Here is a 25,442-nt window from a genome sequence, read left to right on the forward strand (position 1 = left end):
ATGGTTTAAGGAGGGTCTCGAGCCTCTGCAGTCTGTCCCACTCTGGTGTAGTTAACATGATGAGCTTGTGCTTCTGTTTGGCTAGAGTAACCTTCACAGCTTCTTGGTTCTTTAGCAGACGAGCTATCATAAACAGTGTTGAATTCCACCTTGTGGAAACATCCTGTATCAGTGGCTCTTTGTCTTGTTCTAGTCGTGCTTGCTCCGTGTGCAGTTCGTCTGTGTTTGAGGGACTATGTTTAAAATGTCCTACAATTTTTCGACATTTTGCCAATGTGGCTGTGAACCCGCTGTCAGCAAGGCAAACTGTGATGGTCCTTTGCAACACGTGAGCAACACACGGCATGTGCTGGAATGTGAGCTGTCTCATTGCAGCGACCATGGTTCGGGCACTGTCTGTTCCGATTGTGGTGACTTTTTGTGTGATTTCCCAGGCCTCTGCCACAGACTCAAAATCTTCTGCCACGTTTTCAGCAAAGTGCCTAGTGGTGGTCTTCTGAATGGTTAAGGCAAATGAGTGAAGACGCCACTTCATGTCAATAAAGTGTGCTGTCACACCGAGATAATTTGAATTGCTTACCGAGGTCCAATGATCACCAGTCAGGGCAACCCACTCGGCTTTCTCCAGCAATAAATGCTCCTTTTCCTCCTTTTCATTGTCATAAAGCTGCTGGACTCTTTTTGTCAATGTTTTTCTGCATGGCAGCTCGTATGTTGTGTCAGACGACGCAATCTGCAGTACCTTTTGCAGGCCCTTATCTTCTACCACTCCAAGTGGTCTACAGTCGGTTGCAACCCAGTGAGCCAGGGCGTTGGTTATTTTATCAGACGTGGACTTAGTTACCCTCGTCCTCAAACCAGTTAACTGGTGGAGTGTGGGTTGTGTGTGGGTTGTACCCGGAATCAGGCTAGCGTCCACGCTAGCTGCTAAATGTTTTGCACTAAGGTGATATTTTAAGCTGGATGTGCTGCGGTGATATGCAAATTCTTTCTTGCATAGCTTGCACACAACCATGGTCTTGTCTACGGTTCCATCCGATCTTTTTTTGTAGCTAAATTTACCATCCAAGGGGCCAACCAAGGCGGTCACATCAGCTTCTTCATTCATGTTGTTGTTGTATTGAACCGAACTAATGCGCGTTAGTTTGCTCCAGTATAAACGGTCCGTCTGAAACTCATCCAGTGAGAAATGTTCCGCATCCAAAAATAAATATGATTAAAATGCGTAAATTTTTTTTAACGCGTGAATTCTGTGTAATTAATTAATCGTAATTAACGCGTTAAAGTCCCGGCCCTAATTATTACTATACTATTATTACATAGATTTTTTTATTAGTTATATAATTGTAATACTATTCATCTGCTAGTGATTTGTTGAGTTAATTGCTTTCCATAATATGTCTAATCTTTATTATTTTGGGTGATTTAGTGGGCACAGGTAAAAGGTGAATTTTACGTGTCCAAACTTTTTGCTCAAGGGCCACATTGGGTCTTGAAAATAATAATAATAATGATAGTAATAATAATAATAATAGGCTATATGAATATATTATTCAAATGATAATAATGATAAAGTGATTTTGTTAAATACGGTTATGATGCTGTTTAATTCATTTATAAATGGTGCACTGTCACTTTAAGACTCTTGACACTCAGTTTAAATGCTCAGGAGTGTAACTACTCTTCGCGTTTTTCTTTTAAACGTTTCTTACAAAAATGAGATATCAGTTATCAACAATGTCAATCCAGCTGGCGCTCGCTCTCCCTTTCGTGCGCGCTCAAACGCGTTCCCAATTACGTTTTAAGTAACATTAACACAAATTAGATTTGCTGCAATAGAGATTTCAACGAGTATCATCTCTATGTAACATGCTGTTAAGATATTGACATTGTAAACTGTTGCATAGTGAAAAGTGTGTAGGCTTTTGTAAGAGGACTGGTTTTCCCTAGGAACCATTAGTTGTGTGAATTGTTTCCCCAGGCTAGATTGTGGGAACATGGGTTCTTCATGTTTATCTTGTTGGCTGCCGTTAAAATGAAGTCTAGTAAAAGTGACTTAACCATTGTCCTGGTCTGTGCGTGGTTTCACTAAAAGATACACTCGGTTACAACACTGGCGACGAGGATTAAAACCGAAGATAACGGCGGTGGAGTTGCTGAGTAGCCTATACAGTTGAAATCCAAGTTACTGCGCAGTTAGTTAAGCAATTAGCCAGTTATCATGTCTACTGTTGGCTCGCTCAGTGAATACGTAGAGACAGACGGTGACTGGGTGGAATATGTTGAGAGACTGGAGCACTTTTTCGTGGCAAACGACATTACGGATGAGTCAAAACGACGGTCTGTACTCCTCAGCGCCTGCGGGGCCAAGACGTACAAGCTGATACGCAACCTGGCTACACCGCGGAAACCGGGAGAATTAAGCTTCCAGGACCTGGTCACGTTAGTGAAAAATCACCACAACCCCAAGCCATCTATCATTGTTCAACGCTTCAAATTCCATACTCATTCACGTAAGCAAGGCATGACAGTGGCCACATTTGTGGCGGAGCTGAGACAATTATCAGAGCACTGTGAGTTCGGTGCAGTATTAGAAGATATGTTGCGCGACAGGCTGGTCTGTGGAATTAACGAGGATAGTATACAGCGTCGGTTGTTGAGTGAAGCTAACTTAACTTTCAAGAAAGCGCTAGAGATCTCCCAAGCAATGGAAACGGCGGCAATCAACACTAAGGATATTCAACAAGCACACGGGGCTGCGCAGCCAGATGCCGTTCGTCACGTATCAAAGGACGAGAAAGGCAAGTCCCAAAAGTCAATAGAGTGTTATCGGTGTGGGGGGACACACTTTGCAAATGACTGTGGGTTCAAGGACTCTGTGTGCCATAACTGTCAGAAAAAGGGCCATATTGCCAAAATGTGCAGGGGAACGAAAAATAAGCAAAGGAAGAACTGGGGAACATCAAAGCCCAACAGAAGCGCACATCGCCTGCAGGGTGACGAGCCTGAGGAAGAGGAGGAGAGTTCTTTTGACATGTTCAACCTCCATGTTATCAGCCAGTCCATGGCTGAGCCCATCTATGTAGCACTGAAAGTAAATGGCACTGACCTGAAAATGGAAGTGGACACTGGGGCCTCAGTTTCAGTGATAAGTCAACACTCATACCACAACTTGTGGAGGGCAACTGAGGCACCTGCACTCAAAAAGACCAATATTAGACTGAGAACATATACGGGTGAGTGCATCCCCCTCCTTGGGGCTATAGATGTGGACATAGATTACGAGGGACAGAAGGCATCAGTGTCACTGTTAGTGGTTCAGGGGGAGGGGCCTAGTTTACTGGGTCGTGATCTCTTGCAGAAAATTCGCCTGCATTGGGGAGAAATTTGGGGCGAAATCAAGAACATGACAGTAGCGCATGACATAACAGCCAAATATGCAGATGTTTTTTGGGATGAGCTTGGCATCCTCCGGGGAACCACAGTGAAATTGTGTGTGGACCCCAAAGCTCAGCCGCGCTTTTTCAAACCACGCCCGGTGCCATATGCTATGAGAGTTAAGGTAGAGGCAGAGTTGGAGAGGCTGCAGCAGGCAGGTGTGATAGAGCCTGTTGAATTTTCCAACTGGGCAGCGCCAATAGTGCCAGTGCTGAAGGAAGACGGCGGATTGCGAATATGTGGAGACTACAAACTGACGATTAATCAGGCCTCCCAACTTGACACATACCCCCTACCTCGAGTGGAGGATCTGTTTGCTAGGTTAGCCGTTGGAAAAACATTCACAAAGCTGGACATGAGTCATGCGTACCAGCAGCTACTGCTAGATGAGGAGTCTAAACAATATGTGACTATTAACACACATACAGGGCTATTCAAATACAACCGTCTGGTTTTCGCCGTTGCGTCCAGTCCAGCTATCTTCCAGCGCACTATGGACAATCTGCTTCAAAACATTCCCTGTGTTGCAGTCTACCTTGACGATATTTTAGTGACAGGTAAAACGGAAGTTGAACATTTACAAAATCTTGACCAGGTGCTTAAGAGACTGTCAGATGCTGGACTGCGCCTGAAGACCAGTAAGTGCGTTTTCCAAGCTCCAAGTGTCACATACCTGGGCCATCGGATTTCGGCTCAAGGTCTGTCTCCAGTGGAAGAGAAAGTGAGGGCGATAAAAGAGGCCCCTAGTCCAAAGACTGTAGCAGAGCTCAGGTCATTTCTGGGCCTAGTGAACTATTACGGGAAGTTCTTACCTGATCTCTCCACGGTACTTGCCCCTCTATATCGGCTGCTGCACAAAGACAGTCCATGGAAATGGCAGCAGGCACAGGAGGAGGCATTTCGGCATGTTAAAAGACTTTTACATTCAGAACGACTGCTGGTGCACTTCGACCCTGACAGGGATGTCATCCTGTCTTGTGACGCGTCCCCTTATGGCGTGGGGGCGGTCCTTTCACACCGGATGGAGGATGGAACCGAAAAGCCCATCAGCTATGTGTCACGTACGCTCTCGGCAGCAGAAAAAGGGTACTCTCAATTAGAAAAGGAAGGATTAGCGGTAGTTTTTGCTGTGAAACGTTTCCACCACTACCTGTATGGTCGTCCTTTTACCATTTTCACAGACCACAAGCCATTAATGGGTCTGTTTAGTGAGATAAAAGGCATTCCTCCCATGGCGTCTGCAAGAATCCAGCGCTGGGCACTGACCCTGTCGGCGTACCAGTATCACATAGTGTATAGGGCAGGTAGTGAAAATGCAAATGCCGACGCTTTCAGTCGCCTGCCGCTCCCTGAAACACCTGGCCACACTGTTTTTCCCCCAGAGACAGTTTTTCTGATGGACAGACTATCTAATGCTCCTGTGACAGCAAAGCAGATCAAAACATGGACTGATAGAGACCCAGTGTTATCACAAGTTAGAAGATGGGTGATGCAGGGCTGGCCTTTAGCTGTACAGCAGGAGAAATTCCAGCCTTATGCCAAGCGCAAGCTAGAACTGAGTGTTCTTGATGGCTGTATCCTTTGGGGCTCCAGAGTGATCGTTCCCTCCCCAGGGCAGGCGCAGGTGATGGAGGCACTGCACGATGCCCACCCAGGGATATCCCGGATGAAAAGCCTCGCCAGGTCAATCGTGTGGTGGCCTGGGATGGATGGGGCTTTAGAAGAGAAAGTCAGGGCATGTTCGCAATGTCAAAGTAACCGGAAGATGCCAGTGGCTGCGCCGCTTCACCCATGGCAGTGGCCGGGCCGTGCATGGTCCAGGCTCCACCTGGATTTTGCAGGTCCGTTTATGGGCCAGACATTCCTAGTGCTGGTGGACGCACACTCGAAATGGCTCGAGGCGCATATCATGTCAAATATGACTGCTGCTGTTACCACTGAGAAACTAAGGAGCATCTTTGCCACACACGGATTACCAGACACAGTGGTGTCGGACAATGGGCCCACCTTCACCAGTGAGGTTTTCAAAGAATTTATGGAGAAAAATGGGATCCGTCATGTCTGTACTGCTCCCTACCATCCTGCTTCCAACGGCCTAGCAGAATGAGCTGTTGAAACTCTGAAAGATGGCCTGAGAAAAATGTCAGGACACTCTCTGGAAACCAAACTTTCTCGTTTCCTGTTCCAATACCGGATTACTCCTCACACTACTACGGGATTAGCCCCGGCGGAGATGCTACTGGGAAGGAGGCCAAAGTCTCACCTGGATCTCCTCCACCCGGATGTGGGAGAAAGAGTTGTCAGGTCACAGGACAAGCAAAAGCTGAGGCGGGACCAACATGCGAAAGACAGACTCTTTCAGCCAGGGGATAGAGTGTATGTGAAAAACTTTGCCACTGGTCCACCCTGGCTGCCGGGAGTTATTCAACACCAGTCTGGTCCAGTGTCTTTTCTGGTGGATTTGTCGGATGGCAGGCAGGTGCGAAGGCACCAGGATCATCTGCGTGACCGCTATGATACAGATGGGGAGGAGCGTCAGAGTGTTGGGCACAAGGATGGTGTGAGCAGCTCGGGAGGCGCTAGTGAGGGGCCTCAAGCACCTGAGCAAGAGCAAGTGTCACCTGCAGAACTGTCAGTACAGGGCGCGCCACCTGCCTCCACCCCAAACCTGCTCGGGGGAGCACAACCTGCTCCTGATGTTGGGGACATCACACCAGAGCTAAGAAGATCAACAAGGCAACATAGGCCTCCAGATAGACTGACCTGTTAAACTTTATTTGTGTTTCCAAATGTTAAAAAGAAAAAAGAAATGTTGACAAATGAGACCAGCAATAAGTTGTGTGGATAGAACTTTTTGTTATTGTTGGTATGGTAGTTAAGTAACATGTGTATGCTTTATATGTTTCTAACCAGGGATGGACTGAGGTATCCAGACTGGGGTTTGATTTGTGCTATTATATGTTTGCACTTAAAGGGGGAGAAGTGTTGCATAGTGAAAAGTGTGTAGGCTTTTGTAAGAGGACTGGTTTTCCCTAGGAACCATTAGTTGTGTGAATTGTTTCCCCAGGCTAGAATGTGGGAACATGGGTTCTTCATGTTTATCTTGTTGGCTGCCGTTAAAATGAAGTCTAGTAAAAGTGACTTAACCATTGTCCTGGTCTGTGCGTGGTTTCACTAAAAGATACACTCGGTTACAACATAAACGTTCTCTAAGAAGAGTGTACAGCAGTTTGCAGTAATGTTAACCACAACGTCGTTGCTGGAAAGAAATAGCGAACAGCCAATGATACCCTAAGTGTGGCAGGCCAGATCTATGATAAACTAATGCATGCTCGGGGAGCGCTGTGGCGCAGCAGGCTACAGCGTTCATACCACATACCGGTCCGAGTGCCCACGGGGACCCAGGTTCGAGTCCGACCTGCGGTCATTTCCCAGTCCCACCCCATCACTCTCTCCCACTTACTTCCTGTCTCACCCTTCACTGTCCTATACAAATAAAGGCAAAAAAAAAAGCCCCCAAAAATATTTTAAAATAAAAAAAAATAATGCATGCTCAGCAAGCCGCATTAAAGTGCGTGTCGCCCGCAGTTGGCCCGCGGGCCGTAGTTAGGACAACATAGAAAAACCGGGACATTCAGTGTCCCGGGAGAATTTTTTTTTTTCCTGGACAGACCATTGAAAACCGGGACAATCAGTTGAAACCGGGACAGGTGGCAACCCTAGCTCAGGTATCATCATTTATTTATTTATTCAGGGAAAATTGACTGAGCATGAAAACTCTTTTGCAGCAATGCCCTGAGTATAAAAAACAAGCAATAAAATAATAAAAAACATAAAATAAGAACAATAAGCAAGTACAAATTAACCCAAGAGGAACAGCCTTACTTACAAAATAAACATAAATAAATAAATAAGTAATAAAACATATAAAATAAACATTAAAAAGCATGTCAGTTAAAACAAGCACACTGCTGTACAGGACTCATATCATGTAATAAAACCTTGAAATTCTCTGTGGATACAAGTCTGTTGAGTCTCAACACCTCCAGCAAGTGGTTCCATTTGATTGGTGCAAAAGACTGAAAAGCTAATTTGCCAATCTCAGTTCTCACTCGAGGAGTTTCTAGTGTAATAAAACTTTGTGACCTTGTACTATGTCTGCCATGTCTAATTTTTAAAAGTGAAGTAAGGTAAGAAGGTAATTTACCTTGTAATGCCTTGTAAATAAATAGGAGGCAATGTCTTTCCCTCCTCTCATACAGAGAAGACCATCCTATATTCTCGTACAGTTTACAGTGATGAGTTTTAAAAGCATCACCTGTGACAAAACGTATAGCACTATGGTAAACCTTGTCAAGAGCTTTCAAGGTGGAAGGCGCTGTATGCATATAGAGAATATCGCCATAGTCTAGGACTGACAGAATGGTTGATTGAACAACAGTCTTTCTGCTCTCAAGGGAAAGGCAAGACCTAATCCTATATAGGGCACCTAGCTTAGCTTTAACTTTCTTTGTGAGCTCAAGCACATGTGTCTTAAAAGATAGCTTATTATCAAGCCAAAATCTATGATATTTGTATTTGGCAACCTGTTCAATTTGTGTACCATTTAGGGAACATACAGTAAAAGCGTTAAGATCACATAGTTTTGATCTTGTAAAGAGCATAAATTTTGTTTTTGATTCGTTCAGAACCAATCTAAGATTATTAAAACAGTTCTGAACATAAACAAAGGCAGACAGAAGGTATGAAACAGCGCTTTCCATGGATTCTGCACATGCATAGAGAATAGTGTCATCAGCATAAAAATGAGTTTTACAATGTTCAAATGAACCACATATGTCATTTATATAGAGAGAAAACAACAAAGGGCCTAAAATTGAGCCTTGAGGAACACCATTTCTAAGACTTAATGCCTCAGAGGTCAAACCGGTTACATTTATACACTGTGATCTGTCGGAGAGATAATTATGGAACCAACTAGTGGATGCTTCATCCAGACCCAAAAGTGAAAGTTTTTCAAGAAGGCGGACATGATTGACAGTGTCAAATGCTTTTGATAGGTCAATAAACAAGGCTGCACAGTGCTTCTTGGAATCTATGGCTGTAGCTATATCATTCACAACCATAGTAGCAGCTGTAATGGTGCTGTGTCCAGTTCTGAACCCAGCTTGAAAGGGACTTAAAATATCATTCGAAGAGAGAAAGGAACTAATCTGTTCATTTACAAAGGACTCTAACATCTTAGCTAAGCAAGGTAGCTTAGAGATGGGTCTATAGTTGTTTAAGTCATTGATATCTCCTCCTTTATGCAGAGGTGTCACTAATGCTGATTTCCAAACTTTTGGAATAGAGCCAGTGAGAAGTGATATATTAAAAATATGAGTTAAAGGTTCAGCAATGGAAGGGGCTGCTAGTTTTAAGAGATGAGGGTCTAACTGATCTGCACCCACTGAGCTCTTCATGCACTTGAAACTGCACAATGCAGAGAAAACTTCAGCCTTGCTTAATGGTCTAAAAGTGAAGGCAGAGTTGTTATTTAAAGGTGTAACACTCTCTTCTTGGACTAGGCCACACTGATCTTGTGATACAATCACACCACTAACCTGGTCAAAAAGTGTGCCACACTTAATGAAGTGATTATTAAAAGCATTACATATCTCTTTTTTCTCCTGTATAATTTTAGAGTCCACTATAAGCTGCTGAGGGAAAGTAGGTGGAGCAACACCCTTGAGCGACTTCATCACTTTCCAGAACTTTGCTGGATTGCCACCACATTCAGACAGATTATTTAGATAATAGTTGGATTTGGCCCTCTTTATTAAGTAGGTACAAGTATTTCTTAGATGTCTAAAAGTCTGCCAATCTCCATCATTACCAGAGGATCTCGCAACTGCCCAAGCTTTATTTCTTTGAGAAACAATCACACTGATATCATGAGTGAACCAGGGGTTGCTTCTATTTTTTACCCTGAGTGTCTTAAAAGGTGCATGTTTATCTGCAAGTGTGTTGAGGATGGACTTGAAACGCTCAAATGCTAAGTCACCATCTGGTATATAGATAATTGAATTAAAATTACTATAATACAGGTCTTGTAAGAATGCCTGTTCATCAAATTTTCTAAAAGACCTCTTACAGATGTAAAGCGGCTCTGATCGTTTCAACTTGCCATTTCTAACACACCCCACTGGACAATGATCACTCCAATCCATAGGGAACACATAGATGTTTAAGTACAGATGCGGCCTATTAGTGAGAATGAGATCAAGTAGAGATGAGCGGCTGGGGAATTTCATGTTAGGACGCGTAGGTTCTGCGACCATTTGGGACAGATTTAATTCCGCACACATGTCTTTTAAATCAGCAGCCACCGGAGACAACCAGTCTAGGTTAAAGTCCCCTAGAATAATAGTTTCAGAATTTGAGCCTACCAGAGTTGATAACTGTTCTGAAAGATTAAGTAAGGCATCAGGACTTGCAGAGGGGGGGCGATAAACACCCACCATGACTATGAAACAGCCATCTAATTGAACCCTGATGGCTAATAAGTCAAACTGACCTGGGACAGAAGTTGAGGTAATAAAAGAGCATTTTAAAGTGTTTCTAGTATAAATTGCTACACCACCACCACGCTTAACTCTGTCAACTCTAAAAATATTGTAACCATCAAGGTTGATGTCAGTATCAGAAACATTGTTATTTAACCATGACTCTGAGATAACAATAATATCAGGGTCAGAGGGCCAGATGTACTAACGTTTTGCGCCCATTTCAGACGTAGCGTGCGCGTAAAAACATGGGGAGGATATGTATTAACAGGCCGCAATGAGAGAAACGCGCAGACTGCCTGCCGTGGGAGCTGAGAATGGCTATTTGCGCTTTTCCGTGTCATGCATATTAATTCCTGGGCGGATCAGCTGAAAATGGGTGTAACGCGCAAGTACAGGGGAGGAGAGGTGCTAATAGCGATTGATTAAGTATTCCGCCATATGTATGAAAACAGCGCACGTCTATTTTGCGTTGAAAAACTTGCCTGTTAAAAGCAGGTGTAATCCAAATTGCGGTTGACTGCTTCTCTTCGAAAAACGTTTAGAGACAGCTGAATCAGTATTCAGAGCATCAGTTTTCTTCATTGTACTATGTCAAAGGCAACCTTAACTTTCGTTTGCCTCTGTAATATCGTATTGTCTCTTTCACGACATAGCCCTTCTCAATCTGTTAGACCAAGTAGCCTATTTAGTCATAGCCCTGGTCTAGGCCTACGTAGTAAATAGTTCAAGTTTTTTTAAGTGGATTAGTATAACTACTATGCCTACTCTGTCTGTCGCTGCTCGTTGACATCTCTTTGTATCATGTATGATCGCTAAACGTTGATTCTTTTTAATGTTGCAATATTCAACTGCGCTTGTGGTTTTAGCTTTGCACCCGCAATTGGCGTGTTACAGGGGGCGGGAACGGGCGGTGTTGGACGCAAATAACGTAATGGAGTGACAGCTTAGTAAATTCCACGCAATATAGTAAAGCACAGCGTTCGCATTCTGCGCATACAAAAACTCGGTATTAGCGCTGTCTTAGTACATCTGGCCCAGAGTCTTTTGCCCATAGTCTTAGCACGTCCATCTTTGGAAGTAGACTCCTAGCGTTGATGTGCACAAAACCAGGCCCTTTACGAGCCTTAAAACCACTTAAGTCCGATAAGACACAAGAATCCTCGGAGGACCTATTACCTGGATTCATTGTAGGAATAAGATTCATAGAGGTGTTTTGTCCAACAGCCGATTGAAAAGTGTCAGCCTGGTCCTCTGGATTGTGTGGGGTAGTGGGTAAGGGGACAAGGGGAGGGGCAGGCTGCCCAGAGAGTCAAAGTGGAGCAAAAGCAATGCAATTCAAAAGATTGAAAGTTAGCTGTCTAATTCCGTCCTTATTAGGGTGGATGCCATCTTTGTCATACAAGTCAAAGCGAGTCCAAAAATAGTCAAAGTTGCCAATAAAATTAAAACCAGAAGCTATACTGAAATTGTTGAGCCAACTGTGAAGACTGAACAGTCGACTAAAACATTCAGAGCCATATGCAGGAGAGGGTATGGGGCCAGATAAAATGCAACGCTTGCCAAGGGACTCAACTTTAAAACACAGATCTTCAAATTCCCTATGAAGTCTAGCAGACTGCCTCTCCATGACGTTATTGGCCCCAACGTGTATGATAATCATAGTGACAGAAGGATGGATTTCAAGAATTTTTGGCAACAAGGAGATGACGTCACTGATCTTACCATCATTTACACAGTATGTAATACAGGCAGGAAGTTTTACCTGCCTGATTATGGAGTCACCAAACAGAAGAATTTGTGGAGCTGCAGTGTCATTGTATGTGTAAGTTGTAAGGTTTGAAGGGAGTTGGTAAGTGGCTGAGGAGGGATGTACCTCCACGGCCCTAGGGGGTGCCTCAGGTGTGTCCTCTGAGGTGAACACGGAGTCTAGGAGTTGAGAAGAGGACCCCAGGTGGATGACGTCATCAGAGGTCGCGGAGGTGGATGGAGGAACAGCAAGCGCGTCGGGACGTTCTCGTGGTGGAATTTGGGCATCGGCTGTAGCAGGGGCTGATTCACAGCAGGCAGATGCACTGGACGGAGAAAGACAGCGACGCCGTTTTCCATGCAATTCAGAGGATGGAGGAGAGGTGCACCGTTTCAGAGACCTTTGAGTGGAGTGGAGAGTGGAGGTCTACCACAACAGCCAGTGGGGCACTGTGTGTGATGATAGCTGGGACAGGAGAGATGCACAGGTGGTGTGTAGACACCTGTAGGAACACATGACTGTCACCTTCCTACTTGTTAGATTTGATAAATCTTCCATAGATGCACAATTAAGTCTAGTTTGAGTAGAACTACTGCTCTTCATTATCTTCCTGCTTGTTGACATTATGCATTGTATTATTTCATGATCGCTAAACATTGGATTCCTTTTAATGTTGTCATCAGTTACTGTAACTTCATTCAACTGCACTTCTGATTGAAGTGTCGTTCAGTTGTTGTCCTTCTCTAATTGCGTTAGGGGGCGGAGAACGGCCCAGATTACCCATCGAATTTCAGGATTGGTAAATAGGACATAAACTGAAATATCATAGTGTGTGCTTTAGGCGTGTTGGCCTTGGCGCAAACAATGTTACGATCGCTAATCTACGTACATCATAATTAATTTAGCTTAATGATCTACACACAGACTCACAGACTTGCATTTACACATTTTTTTTATATTTTGACTTAATGGTGTGCTGCTACTAACACATACCGTATCAACAGATCAAAAATTGTTGGCCAAAAAAATTATTTTTATGGTATATTGGCCTCTGAGTGAATTATCCAAGATGATTATGTGTCATTTGTGGAGTAGTTCCACCTAGTGACTAATGCGCAAAGCAACAACCTGCTTCTTGAGAACGACTTGTGATTCCAAACTTTTCCACTGTAGTGTACACATTTTTCAACAATTTCAATATATTTAGGCGATACAATTTGTTTTATGGTGGTGTGCATCTGTATGAATGTTGCTGCTGTCTCTCCCCTGCAGATAACAGCACAATTTCTGGTCCAGAGATGGCCGCCATGATGAAGATCGGCACCAGGGTCATGAGGGGTCAGGACTGGAGGTGGGGAAACCAGGTACATGACCAGTACTGTGTGTGTGTGTGTTTGTGTGTGTGTGTGTGTGTGCACGTGTGCACGTGTGTGTGTGTGTGTGTGTGTGTGTGTGTGTGTGTGTGTGTGTGTGTGTGCACGTGTGTGTGTGTGTGTGTGTGTGTGTGTGTGTGTGCACGTGTGTGTGCGTGTGTGTGTGTGCACGTGTGTGTGCGTGTGTGTATGCCCATGTGTGTGTGTGTGTGTGTGTGAAATAGTGAATATCTACTCAACATATGTGTGTGTGTATGTGTGTGTGTGTGAGAGAGAGAAAGAGAGAGGGGGGGGGTGGGGGGAGAAACATTAAACATCTACTCAACACATGTTTTTGTGAAATGTCTGTGTGTGTGTGTTTGCATATGTGTGTGTGTGTGTGTGTGTGTGTGTGTGTGTGTGTGTGTGTGCGTTTGTCTCATATTTCAGGATGGCACCCCGCCCGGTCTGGGCCGTGTTGATCAACTGGGTGAGAGTGGCTGGATCCAGGTGAGGTGGGACAACGGCCATCAATATAAGTACCGCATGGGCCGCGAGGGAAAATACGACCTCAAGCTGGCCGAGCCACTGCCCTCTGCACTGCCCTCTGCACTGCCCTCTACACAGCCAGCCACCGGTCAGCACCACAGTCTCACTCACCTTCACTACAGCTCTGCAGATCAGTCTCAGAGAGCAGTCATCTGCTCATACAGGATGAGATTCTGAGACTCTTTCAATCTGTTCCTATAAGGTTTCAGGTTGAGGGGGTGCTGTAGCGCAACAGGCTAAAGCGTTCATACCATGTACGGGTCCAAGTGCCCACGGGGGCCCAGGTTGGAATACAACCTGCGGTCATATCCCAAACAATCCCCATCTCTCTCCCACTCGCTTCCTGTCTATCATCACTGTCTTATCCGAATAAAAAAAAACAAAAAAAGGCAACCAAAAAAAAAAAAGAATAAATAAAAGGTTTCCGGTTGAAACATGGAAAACCAAAACAGATACTTTAAATTGAAAATGAATGAGACTGTAGCTTAATGATCTACAAAATATCAACTTTAAAACAGAACTTTTAAATATTTTGTTTGTCCATAAGGTACTTTTACTGCAGCTCTGTGGCACAGAAAATTTAGTCATTTTGAAGTCATTTTCTGTGCCACCGGAAATGCCTTGGGAATAGCTCAAGCCGCGCTAAAAATGTCTGCATGCTAGAAGTATGACTGGCACCTGGCACCCTTGTTTTTGTGAATCAGCCGTTTGTGCTCTGCTGCATAATAAACTCCAAAACTTCCGTTTTGAGGAGTACAGTTCTAAAGTGCAGCTCAGTTACTGCAATGTCAACTAATAGCGCATGATAGTATCCCTTTAAGTACTAAAATATCCCCAGAAGTATGTAATACAGTTATATGAGTTTGCTGACTATATTCTCTTTCCCATTCTACACCCTGCAATCTGTACTCATTCTAGGACATGCTGTTAGGCTGGTTGGTGGGAGCACAAGGTGCTCAGGTACAGTGGAGGTCTACCACAACAGCCAGTGGGGCACTGTGTGTGATGATAACTGGGACATGAGTGATGCACAGGTGGTGTGTAGACAGCTGGGATGTGGAGGTGCTGTCTCTGCCCCCAATGAAGCCCACTTTGGCAGAGGCAGTGGGAACATCTGGATGGATGAGGTCCACTGCTATGGTTCTGAAGGATCCCTTACAGAGTGCCCCCATAGTGGCTTAGGAACACACAACTGTGACCATGGTGAAGATGCTGGTGTGGTGTGCTCAGGTTAGTGCAGGTTACATAATCATCCACTTAACCTGATGAGTGCAATGACACCCAATGAATGCAATGACCGAATTTGATTGAATACTATTAGGTCTGTTGATGCTCTGTAGCTCGGTGACGGTCATCAACCTTTTTCATCCATATTGTATTTACACTTGAGACATTACAAATTGGCATCTGACCCCTAGCTCATTACAATCTCTGTTGACTCTTGCCATATAGTGAATAATGTTCCATGCAAAAATCCTTCACTAATCAGTATGTGGTGTAAAGGTTCACACATTGCTTGACTGCCCCATTCCTTGTACACATTTCTTTAACAATGTATCAAAAATTGTTTCTTAAAAAAAAAAAAAAAAAAAACCTACTGTAACCCTGTTGAAATTCATTTATGGTTAAGATACACAGGTTTGAATAAATAATTTCATAGTTTAATAAATAGGTTAAAAAGTTAAAATTCATTGACCAACAATGAGGTTTTGATTTTGCTCAATAAGAGAAATGTATTGAGTAATGTTCATGTTTAAAGGGTCACTGCACCCTAATATAGGTTTTTTGAGCTGTTGATTGATTGAAAATACTCATAAGTGGTGAACTGTACTATTACCAGGGTTAATATTGACAAAAATCGTGTTTCTCGACAAAAGTAACATTTCGTCTGATTTTGTATTGGAAATATTGCTCTCTCGCGCATACTACCGTTTGAAAACGTGCCATGGCATGTTGGTCCAAAATACTATTGGAATGCTGACGTTGTCCTGCACTTCTAGTCCGACACTACGTCACCGGGTCGTTACAAATTAGGACTGAAACGCCCCAACACCTGCTGCCTTGATTAGCCTACCTGTGATAAGCCATGTCTGCAGCACTCATTCCCAGATTGACACGAAATCACCATGGTTGAAATTTCAGAACGTCTCGCCCATTTTGAAAGCCGTTTTCAGAAATGTGAAGTGGGTGGAGTTATGGGGTGAAGTGACTCTTTAACTGAATATAGCATTTCAAATGTTAAGTATTTGTTGTGTAATAATATATGTGCAAATGTGTTAAAAATGCCTGTAATATTAGGAAGAAAGAGTTACACAAAGGTTTTGTGAATTTACTTTATTTCTGTAAAGTTTGTGAATGAGCCAATCGTATGTTGAGGTCAAAGGACAAGGAAGTGGAGGGAGGAAGAGAACGTGAAGACCACGGATGAAGCATCATTTTGGAAATTTCCGCCCGATTTTGTCAATTTAGTCGCCGACTGTTAAAACAGACCAAAATCGTGCAATGTAAGCCAGCCTTAAATTTCCAAAATCGGGCGGAAATCTTGGGAGTTGAACTAGAATCTCGGCGCGCTCCCGTCATCTAAATCCTTTAGTGTAAGGTGCCAATCTTAGCGGTTTTAAGTCCGTCGGAGTCAATCTTTTTCTAGTTTTGCCGTTACGACAATATCAAACATGTTCGGAAGTCTTTTCAGTTGTGGCTCATGCAAATAGTGACGCACCAGCACATACAAACATGTACATTAAAAAATTACACAAACACAAGCACAAACATGCCCACACGCATGCACACATACACCCTTACACACACACACACACACGCTCAGTACACACACACACACACACACAGATGCACAGTACACACACACACACACACACACACACATACACACACACACACACACACACACACACAGATGCACAGTACACATACACACACACACACACACACACACAAACAAACACACACATCTTTGAGTACGTTTTGTGAGAAACAGCACTGTGTGAGACCACCGGAGCTGAGAAGTGAGTGTGTGTGTGATGTACTATAGCCTGTGTGTGTGTGTGTGCACTGCAAAAAATGCCCCTCTTGAAACAAGAAAAAAATCCCTAAAATGAGGTTAAAATCATGTATTTCAAGCAAAAAAATCTGCCAATGGGGTAAGCATTTTTTTCTTGGTAAGAATTCTTGAAGTTAGTATAAAATTCTTGCCACCTGCATTCTTAAAACTAGGCCAACCTTTAACTCAAAATAAGGCGATATAGCTCATATTCAGTAATGGGAAAGAAGGGAAATTTGCTTATAGTAGACAATACATCTTGAATCAAAAAAATGTAAATAAGCATGTTTTGCTTAATACTAGCCTGTACAAATAGCTTGTGGTGCTTATATTGAGAAATGTCCTCTTGTATTGAGGAGAAATGTTAAGTAAAACTATCTTGAAATGAGACAATATGGGCTACCATCAATGCAGTTCACAAGCTTTTATTGCTGGAAAGAAGGGACATTTGCTTATAGTAGACAATAAGTCTTGAATCAAAAAACAGTAAATAAGAATGTTTTGCTTGATATTAGCCTGTACAAATAGCTTGTGGTGCTTATATTCAGAAATTCCCTCTTGTATTGAGAAGAACATGGTGAGTAAAATGATCTTGAAATGAGACAATATGGGCTACCATCAATGCAGTGCACAAGCTGAATTTTAGGCTGTTTTACTTCTTACCACAGTTGGTCACAAACCATGTATTATCTCGTAGGGCACACATGCCACAAAAAGCAAACTTTCACTATGATCTTGGAGTATCAAAGTACATCAATGATCACTTTTAAACCAACATGTGAACAGGTTGGGGCAGGCAAACTCTCATCACAACAGATTCACATTAACAGTTTTTTCTGAAGGAAAAACAAAAACAAACAAACAAGAACCCCACAATAAAACAATCTCCATGATGCTTAATTAGGCTGGGAGTGGTAAAGAGAGAGGAAGGGAGGGAGAGATGTAGAAAGAGGTGAGGCAGAAGAGAAGAGAAAGGGGAGGAAGAGAGAATTGAAGGAGAAAGAGTCAGAGAAAGATAGAAACAGGAAGGGGACAGAGATAAAAAGAGATAAAGAGAGAGGAAGGGAGGGAGAGATGTAGAAAGAGGTGAGGAAGAAGAGAAGAGAAAGGGGAGGAAGAGAGAATTGAAGGAGAAAGAGAGTCAGAGAAAGATCGAAAGAGGAAGGGGACAGAGATAAAAAGAGATAGCAAGACTGAGCAGTTGACAGATAGAGAAAGAGGGAGAGTGGACAGAGACGGAGAAAGAGGGACAGAGAGTTTGGGGTGGGAAGACAGAGAGTAGGGGAACAAAGGAGGGAGAGAGAGATGAAAGAGAAGAAGGGGAAAGAAACATAGAAAGAGGAATAGAACATGTGAAAGAGTGTCAGTTTAACACCTATTCATTCTGAGAAGGCCTTCCACTCTCCAATGGCCTTCCTGTAGGAAGGGGTGACATCGCCATCATGGAGTGTGTCCCCGACCACTTCAGTCTGTATCACCGAGAGCAGTGTGCAGATTGTCTTTGGATAACGTAGGTGGAAAACGTAGTAGCAGCCCATGAGGTAAAGCAGCGTTTCGTGAAATTTCTTGCGTGGAAACGTGCACAATGTTGTTGCTCCAATGGCGAGAAGGCAGTTTTCTTCTCCCAACAGGACAACTGGGTATGCTTGTGTGCGCAGGAAAGCGTCCGGATTCTCCGAGGGCTGCAATTGGAGAAAGTGGACAAAATCAAACATGACTGCTGTTTCGTAGTTTGTTTTACATGCAATTGATGTGCTAGCCTCTGTCAGTTTGAGCCATGTTTGCATGTGTGTACACCAGCCCTTACAAAGGAAACATAACTTATGTCTGACCCACCGTTAAAACGTGGAAAATTGCCTCAATTTGGCTGCGCGCCTTCGAGTTTGATGGAAAGAGCTGCGGTAAAGCGGTGAAGACGGCGATGGCATGTTCAACTAGATCAAAAGAAAACAAAATCAGATATGAAAAATAAGCACTGAACTCAATATTCTCATCACTAAACCCACCACACCATATAACTCACCGCCGTCCATGGTCAGGGGGGCCTTCATTACATGCTTCACCACTCCATAGTATTGGACCTTACCATAGAACGAATCCCATCTTTCTCTCAAGTCTTTCAAGAAGTCAATGTTGTCCTTTTCAACAATTCGACGAAACTCATCCATGATCTGAAATGGAAAAGAAACACAACAGAGAAAACGAATTACTGTTTCAATAGTAATAACCGGGATGAGAGAGGATTGAAAGATGAGAGAAAAAAGGGGAAAGAGAGATAGAGAGAAGAGTTGTATGGCTGATAAAAGTTGTCTTACATGGTCAAGATCCCGGAAGCATGGGTAGGCCTCAAGTATCTTGCCAGGCCTATCTTGCTCTCTGATGGTATCCGAATCAATAAACTTTCTACGGGCTGAAAACTCTAGGTTAAGCAGTTGTGAGACAGCAGCCTTATTAGGCTTCTTCGACTTAAACATCATCTGCAGTGTGTGATGATGCTGCGCCTGCGTCTTCTCTCTATCCATAAGCTCAGGAACTGCAAAGAATAGAGAAACAGGCTATCACAGTTCATCAGAAATCTGCCTGGCTGTAATTGTAACTTTTTTACAGCCAACGGTAAACTTTTGACCGGTAGTGTAGGTTCTTTAGTCAGACTAATGGTCATTGGTCACTGGATAATTTTACACATTTCAGCTAATGACCTCTGATGGCATAGTTGAAAATAAGGAAAACAAGAGACTGCAGTGCAGGCAGACTGTATTACAATAAAATGCAACCTACCACTCAAACTATGTTACCTGAAACCCACTTAATCCAAATAGTTTGACATGCAAATCAAATGTAATATACCTGTGAGTGTGTATGGCTCATCTTCGCTGTCCCCCAGTTGTGATACTTGGTCGTCTCTTTTCGGGGTACTCGCCCTGAGTGATGTTTCCAAGATGACTGTAGAAGCGCTGGAATCACAATCACTGATGCTAGAGCTAAGACTCTCATCAGCATCCCCATCTGGGCGCTGCTTCTTGGCAGGTGGGGCTTTGGATTTGACAGGACTTTTAATGTTTGATAGTCTCTTCATGAGTCTCTTAGACACATCTTCCTGTAAAGATATACATCTCATTTAGACAGGCAAAGCAACGCCATTTTCATCTCTAAAACTATAATGACAAGAATTTGTGCATACCCACACACTGTCTGATGAGTTGTCCTTTATCATTGGGTAATACTCTACTAGACGCTTAGCCATGGAAGTGACCTCATGTTTTGTTGGATAACGGGAGTCCTGAGATGCACGGGCAATGGCTATCATGTTTGTCATTGTGTTTCGGACGAGGCGGCAGTAAAGCTCCTTCGACAAAGTGACCTCTTGTTCTTTTCCAAGTCTCTGCTTCTCAAAATATGAACGTCTCACCTGCTCAAGCTCACTGTCAGTAAAGATAACATACTGCATACTGGAGAATTTTAAAACATTGCTGGGAGACACGACATCACATGGAGCCGTTGATGACCTAGCCATTGCAGAGGGGTCCTCATCCACCTGTAAATAAGAACATCAACAAAGATATCAAAATATTAACATATTAAGCACTAAATGAATACACAAGATATGTAGGCTACCAGAATAAATGAATCTTGTGACTGCTTAATTAACAGTACTTAAGTGCTAGTTACTGTAGTGCTTCTTACATGGTCCTCCACGTGGATTTTGAGCCAAACATCTTTTCGTCGAAGAAAGTGCTCTGGACCAGGAAAGAGATCCCTAATGTCATCTCTAGACAGTGTGCGCAGGATATCCTCAGTGATATTAGCTGCTGTTGAGTATAAATCACACACAGGTCAATATCTACATTTAGCTGCTAGTCATTTAGCTCTTAGCAGATATTTTTTTTTATCCAAAACGACTTACAAGGGAGGATAATATTCCATCTACGTTGCAACAGCAACATTTGTGTAAAAAATATGCTAGTTAACGACACCTAGCAATGCTAACTAGCGCCATAGCATGAACTTGATGAACTAGCTAGTTATAGCTTATACTTCATGTTGAAATGTAAGTTGAAATAAACAGTATCGATACATACCTCTGAACGTGGCCAGCGTTACCTCGTCGAAATCGTCCATGTCAGACAAATTCTGTGGCTATTCCTCTTTGCGGTCACTTTTCTATCAAATGCAATGCATACGTTATTAGTGGTACGCGCCCAAAACTTGATTCAAACGAAAGAGCTGGAACGTACCAACTGCTTTCCAACCGGAAGGGGGAGGGTGGTAATCCAAATAAATAATAAATGTAGCCTACTTTGCATTTCTCCTCATTGTTGATTCCATTTTATTGTAATGGTACTGCAATTTCAAGTATTGTAGATAAATGCACTTATGTATTATTTGACTATTGACAATAACGTTGATTTTGATGACACATTTGTTTGGACTCATCCATTCTCCCGCTTGCTTTAAAAATCTTAATTTGAAAGTGAGCATGATTCTGATGTTGCAGCAAAGTGATCTAAGATCAAACCATGTCTAGATTTAATGCTATTTTTTTCACACTGCAAAAACTGTTGATCTAATACAATAACGAAGTTTTATTAATCTTATATCAAGATAAAAATCTAGTCCTGAAGAGATTTACTCTTAAATTAAGAATTTAGACTTAAATTAAGAAGAGTTTGACTTGTTTTAAGATGTGTCATTCTGAAAAAAAGCAAATTAGTCCGCCAGTGCATTAAGCAAATTTACCTTATTACAAGCAAATTTGTCTGCCAGTGTGTTAAGTAGGCTTTCATTTGTCTGATTTAGACTTCTTAAAATAGGCCTAAGTCAAAGTCTTCTTAAATTAAGTAAAATGATCTATTGAACGAACACTAAGTCTTTCATATACTTAAAATAAGATTTTCATTCTTAATATAAGATTAATAATACTTGGTCAGATTTTGATTTTTGATGTTTGTTTGACATTGCTCACTGTGGACTTGATTTAAGAAAATATCATTCTTAAATCAAGAATATATATGTCTTAAAATAAGGAGACAATGTGGTTGCTCAGACACTGCACAAAAGTAAGTCTAGCTTATTTCTAGATCATTGAACTCAAAATAAGCTGCAAATTCTTGCCTAGAAAAAGGAAGGTATATGTTCTAAAAACAAGCTTGACTTTTTTCCACTAACAAGGTATTTTTTCTATTAGTGCTCAAAACTAGAAAAAAACCCAGATTAATTTCCCCAAAATAAGTACATTTCCCTTTCTTAAAAATCACTTTTTGCAGTGTGTGTGTGGGTGCGTTTCTTTGTGCCCATGTGTGTGTTTGCATGTGTGTATATGTGTGTATGTGCATGTTCTGTGTGTATTCTGTGTGTGTTCTCTTTCTTTCTCTCTCTCTCTCTCTGCGTCTGTGTTACTGTATCTGTGTGTATTCTGTGTGTTCTCTCTTTCTCTCTCTGTGTGCCTGTGTGTGTGTGTGTGTTTGTGTGTGTGTGTGTGTGTGTGTGAGTGTGTGCCTGTGTGTGTGTGTGCGAGCGCCCGCGTGTGTGTGTGCCTGCGTGTGTGTGTGTGTGTGTGTGTGTGTGTGTGTGTGTGTGTGTGATCTGATATTGGAGTGACGGCAGAGAACACAGTGAACATATACACATAGAGGCACATAAAACACACACACAAGCAGACACACACACACACACACACACACACTCATAGACAGAGAAGCACTCATACACAAAAGCAAGCGCACGCATGCACACACTCATTTACATACATAAAAGTTGCAGTAGCGGATGGAGTAGGCGATGGAAACAAAAGCGTGATTGATATTTGCGGAGAGAATGTGCAGGACTGAGCGGCGGTCATATTGTGTATCGCTTTGCGGTACATCTAGTTTTATTCCATACAACGTAATTGCGGAGGGAGTCAAACAAATCCAGCTTTATCATACAACGTTGTAGCGAACGTTAACAACGCAAATGTTGTTAATCTGTGACGCTTGGTGTGAATTTTAACCGCAGGTTCTTCGCTTCGTTCAGACTCAGCTCATTAACATACAATAAAAAACGTAGGTAACACTACAGTAGGTAGAGGGGTGGTGTAACAGCCGGGTACGTTTGTGGTTCCAAATGTCCGGTTATGTGAATCAGACATACGGGCCACCCGTGTGACCTCCGTTTAACCTCCGGCCATTTTTACCTCCGCCAAGGAGGTAATATGTTCTCATCAGGGTTTGTTTGTCTGTTTGTTTGTTTGTTTGTTCGCAAAATAACTCAACATGTTATGGATGGATTTCGATGAAATTTTCAGGGAAGGTCTGAAATGACACAAGGAAGAAAAGATTAACTTTTGGAAGTGACCGGTATCGCTGTTCAGATCCAGGGGGCGGTTTTGTTATCGCTTGGCGGAGGTTTGCGCTCTCTGAGTGCTTTTCCAGTTTTGTTTTGTTTTGCTCCTTTTTTTTCATACCGATAGTACCTCAGAGATCTCTGAAAAATCACCAGTTTTCCTTTAAGACTATAGAGCAGTATTTCACTGTGATTTTAAGGGTGCATTTTGCGTGTGCATCCTGTGACCATTGCAACTGTGTGTGTGTGTGTGTGTGTGTGTGTGTCTAACTTAAACTTCATCTAATTCTACTAGTATTAACTATTATACAATTTCTCAGTTGTTAATATTATATACTGTCCTCCGAGGTTTAGTTAATATCATTGTAATTAAAGATCCCCTCTCCCCACAGATTTGAGCAATAAAGGAGTCCTTCCAACTAAAACTCAAGCTCCAACAGCTCCAGGTAGGTGTACAGTATGTGTGCATCTGTGTGTCTACAAGAGAAAACTAATGTGTGTTTTCAAACTGTGGAAGTGCGACCATACCTACTTTCCACTTGTGGGTATGCATCAGCATTCAACTGAAACTCCTGCTCTTTCAACTGTTGTGTGTGTGGATGAGTCTGCGTGTCTCTCCATGTTTGTTTGTGTGTGTGTGTATGTTTGTGTGTGTGTGTGTGTGTGTGTGTGTGTGTGTGCGCGCGCGCATGAGGATCACATGGCCTCTTAGCCTCCACCTGGTGGGCATGTGTTAATCTCTCTGATCATAGCCAGAGAACACAACTGGGTCTTAATAAGCCGATTGCTCTGTCAGTTAGCATTGTGCTAACTGAGCTGCACTTTAGAACCATATTGAAATGGAACTTTTGGAGTTTACTACACAGCTGAACACTAAGTTGAAGGTGATTTATGGTGTAATGAGTCACACAAGATCAGCTAATTCATAGTTATACTGCCTGGAAACCAGAACTGTGTTGTCCCAACCATACTGATGGAATGCGAGTAAGACCCTGTCAGATATTTGTTTTCTAAAGCCCTACCGATTAGTTATACAATCAACGTGTGTGTGTGTGTGTGTGTGTGTGTGTGTGTGTGTGTGTGTGTGTGTGTGTGTGTGTGTGTGTGTGTAACCTAAGCCCCATCAGATACACAGAGTGATCCTTGCCACGACTACACTGTGCTGAATGATCCCTGGAGGGCCACCACCAACCTGGACCAATCAGTGCGCAGGTGTGACCGGGATGTCCAGTGGCAGGGCTGGTACCTGATGGTCTACCAGGAAGTGAGTGTGCGGATGCCTAACGTTTGTGTGCCCAAGGAGCGCTGTGGTACTAATGCACCCCTCTGGATGAAGGGTTCTCACCCCCAACCAGAGGATGGCATTGTGACCAGGGAGGTGTGTGGACACTGGCAAAGCAACTGCTGCCACTTCAAATCACCCCCCATACAGGTTAAAGCTTGTCCTGGAAACTACACTGTTTACAAATTTGAGAAAGCTACGACATGTCAGTTGGCATACTGTGCAGGTAAATAATTTAATTCTACTAGTATTAACTATTATAGCATTTGTGACCCTGTAAAGCGGAACCAGTCGTTTCTGTAAAATTTATTAAATTAAGTTAGTGTGCTCACGTGAACGGCCATACACTAAGCTTTCCAACGATATGTATATCGAGGGTATTACACAAACTATCGCTAAGATAACCGCATCCAAAGTTGACATGGTTCTCCTGTCACGATATGCCAGAAGAGGAGAAATCACCTTTTTAAGCGGCGCGTGCACAACGGGAATGACAGCAAATGTGTTGAATCTTCGCCGGGTTTAACAGTCAAAACGTAGGTTTTTCTGTGAAATGCGTTCACGATATGAAACTGTAGACTGTATACTGTACATAATTTTACATTTTAACCCGGAAGTTTGTTATTGTTGATTTTCTCAAAATAACGTTGTGCGCAAAACGACTGATTTCGCTTTGAATGGTCACATTTAATTATATGATCATCCATTGTACTAAAAGAGCCACTCCCCCTACAGATCTGAGCAATAAAGGAGTCCTTCCAAATAAAACTCCTGCTCCAACAACTCCAGGTAAGTGTGTGTGTGTGTGTGTGTGTGTGTGTGTGTGTGTGTGTGTGTGTGTGTGTGTGTGTGTGTGTGTGTGTGTGTGTGTGTGTGTGTGTGTGTGTGTGTGTGTGTGTGTGTGTGTGTGTGTGTGTGTGTGTGTGTGTGTGTGTGTGTGTGTGTGTGTGTGTGTATGATGATTACATGGTTTGTTAGCCTCTAGTTAAACTGCCTGGGAACCACAACTGTGATATCTCAGCCATAATGAGGAATGCGTGTCAGATATTTGTTTTTTAAAGTCTTACACAGACTTATTATGCAATCAACATTAACATCTGCCAAAAAATAAAGGATGCGTTTCATTTATAGCCTAGATTAAGAATGG

The 25,442-nt window shown here is 42.8% G+C and overlaps 2 protein-coding genes across 7 annotated transcripts in view; one reads left to right on the forward strand and one right to left on the reverse strand.

Moving 5' to 3' along the window:
• Window positions 1-25,442, forward strand: part of LOC134076974 (deleted in malignant brain tumors 1 protein-like) — a 330,477-nt gene that overhangs the window by 277,115 nt on the left and 27,920 nt on the right. For 5 of the 6 annotated variants that reach the window (XM_062532297.1, XM_062532299.1, XM_062532301.1 and 2 more), the window contains 6 exons: window positions 13,006-13,097; window positions 13,536-13,722; window positions 14,553-14,864; window positions 23,406-23,459; window positions 24,132-24,521; window positions 25,031-25,084. In XM_062532297.1, the coding sequence (XP_062388281.1) occupies window positions 13,006-13,097; window positions 13,536-13,722; window positions 14,553-14,864; window positions 23,406-23,459; window positions 24,132-24,521; window positions 25,031-25,084 (1,089 nt within the window). The remainder of the gene's footprint in view (window positions 1-13,005; window positions 13,098-13,535; window positions 13,723-14,552; window positions 14,865-23,405; window positions 23,460-24,131; window positions 24,522-25,030; window positions 25,085-25,442) is intronic. The other variant, XM_062532298.1, reaches the window with a different exon arrangement.
• The window catches only part of LOC134076978 (uncharacterized), a 28,229-nt gene continuing 19,894 nt past the window's right edge, over window positions 17,108-25,442 (reverse strand). Inside the window, exons 2-8 of the mRNA XM_062532306.1 lie at window positions 20,377-20,501; window positions 19,874-20,227; window positions 19,540-19,789; window positions 19,008-19,225; window positions 18,716-18,863; window positions 18,529-18,626; window positions 17,108-18,374 (exon numbers count right to left, since the gene is read on the reverse strand). Of these exons, the coding sequence (XP_062388290.1) occupies window positions 18,072-18,374; window positions 18,529-18,626; window positions 18,716-18,863; window positions 19,008-19,225; window positions 19,540-19,789; window positions 19,874-20,227; window positions 20,377-20,501 (1,496 nt within the window). The 3' untranslated portion in view covers window positions 17,108-18,071. The remainder of the gene's footprint in view (window positions 18,375-18,528; window positions 18,627-18,715; window positions 18,864-19,007; window positions 19,226-19,539; window positions 19,790-19,873; window positions 20,228-20,376; window positions 20,502-25,442) is intronic.

The sequence above is a fragment of the Sardina pilchardus genome, chromosome 3 (genome assembly GCF_963854185.1).
Source record: "Sardina pilchardus chromosome 3, fSarPil1.1, whole genome shotgun sequence".
Classification (NCBI taxonomy): Eukaryota; Metazoa; Chordata; class Actinopteri; order Clupeiformes; family Clupeidae; genus Sardina; species Sardina pilchardus.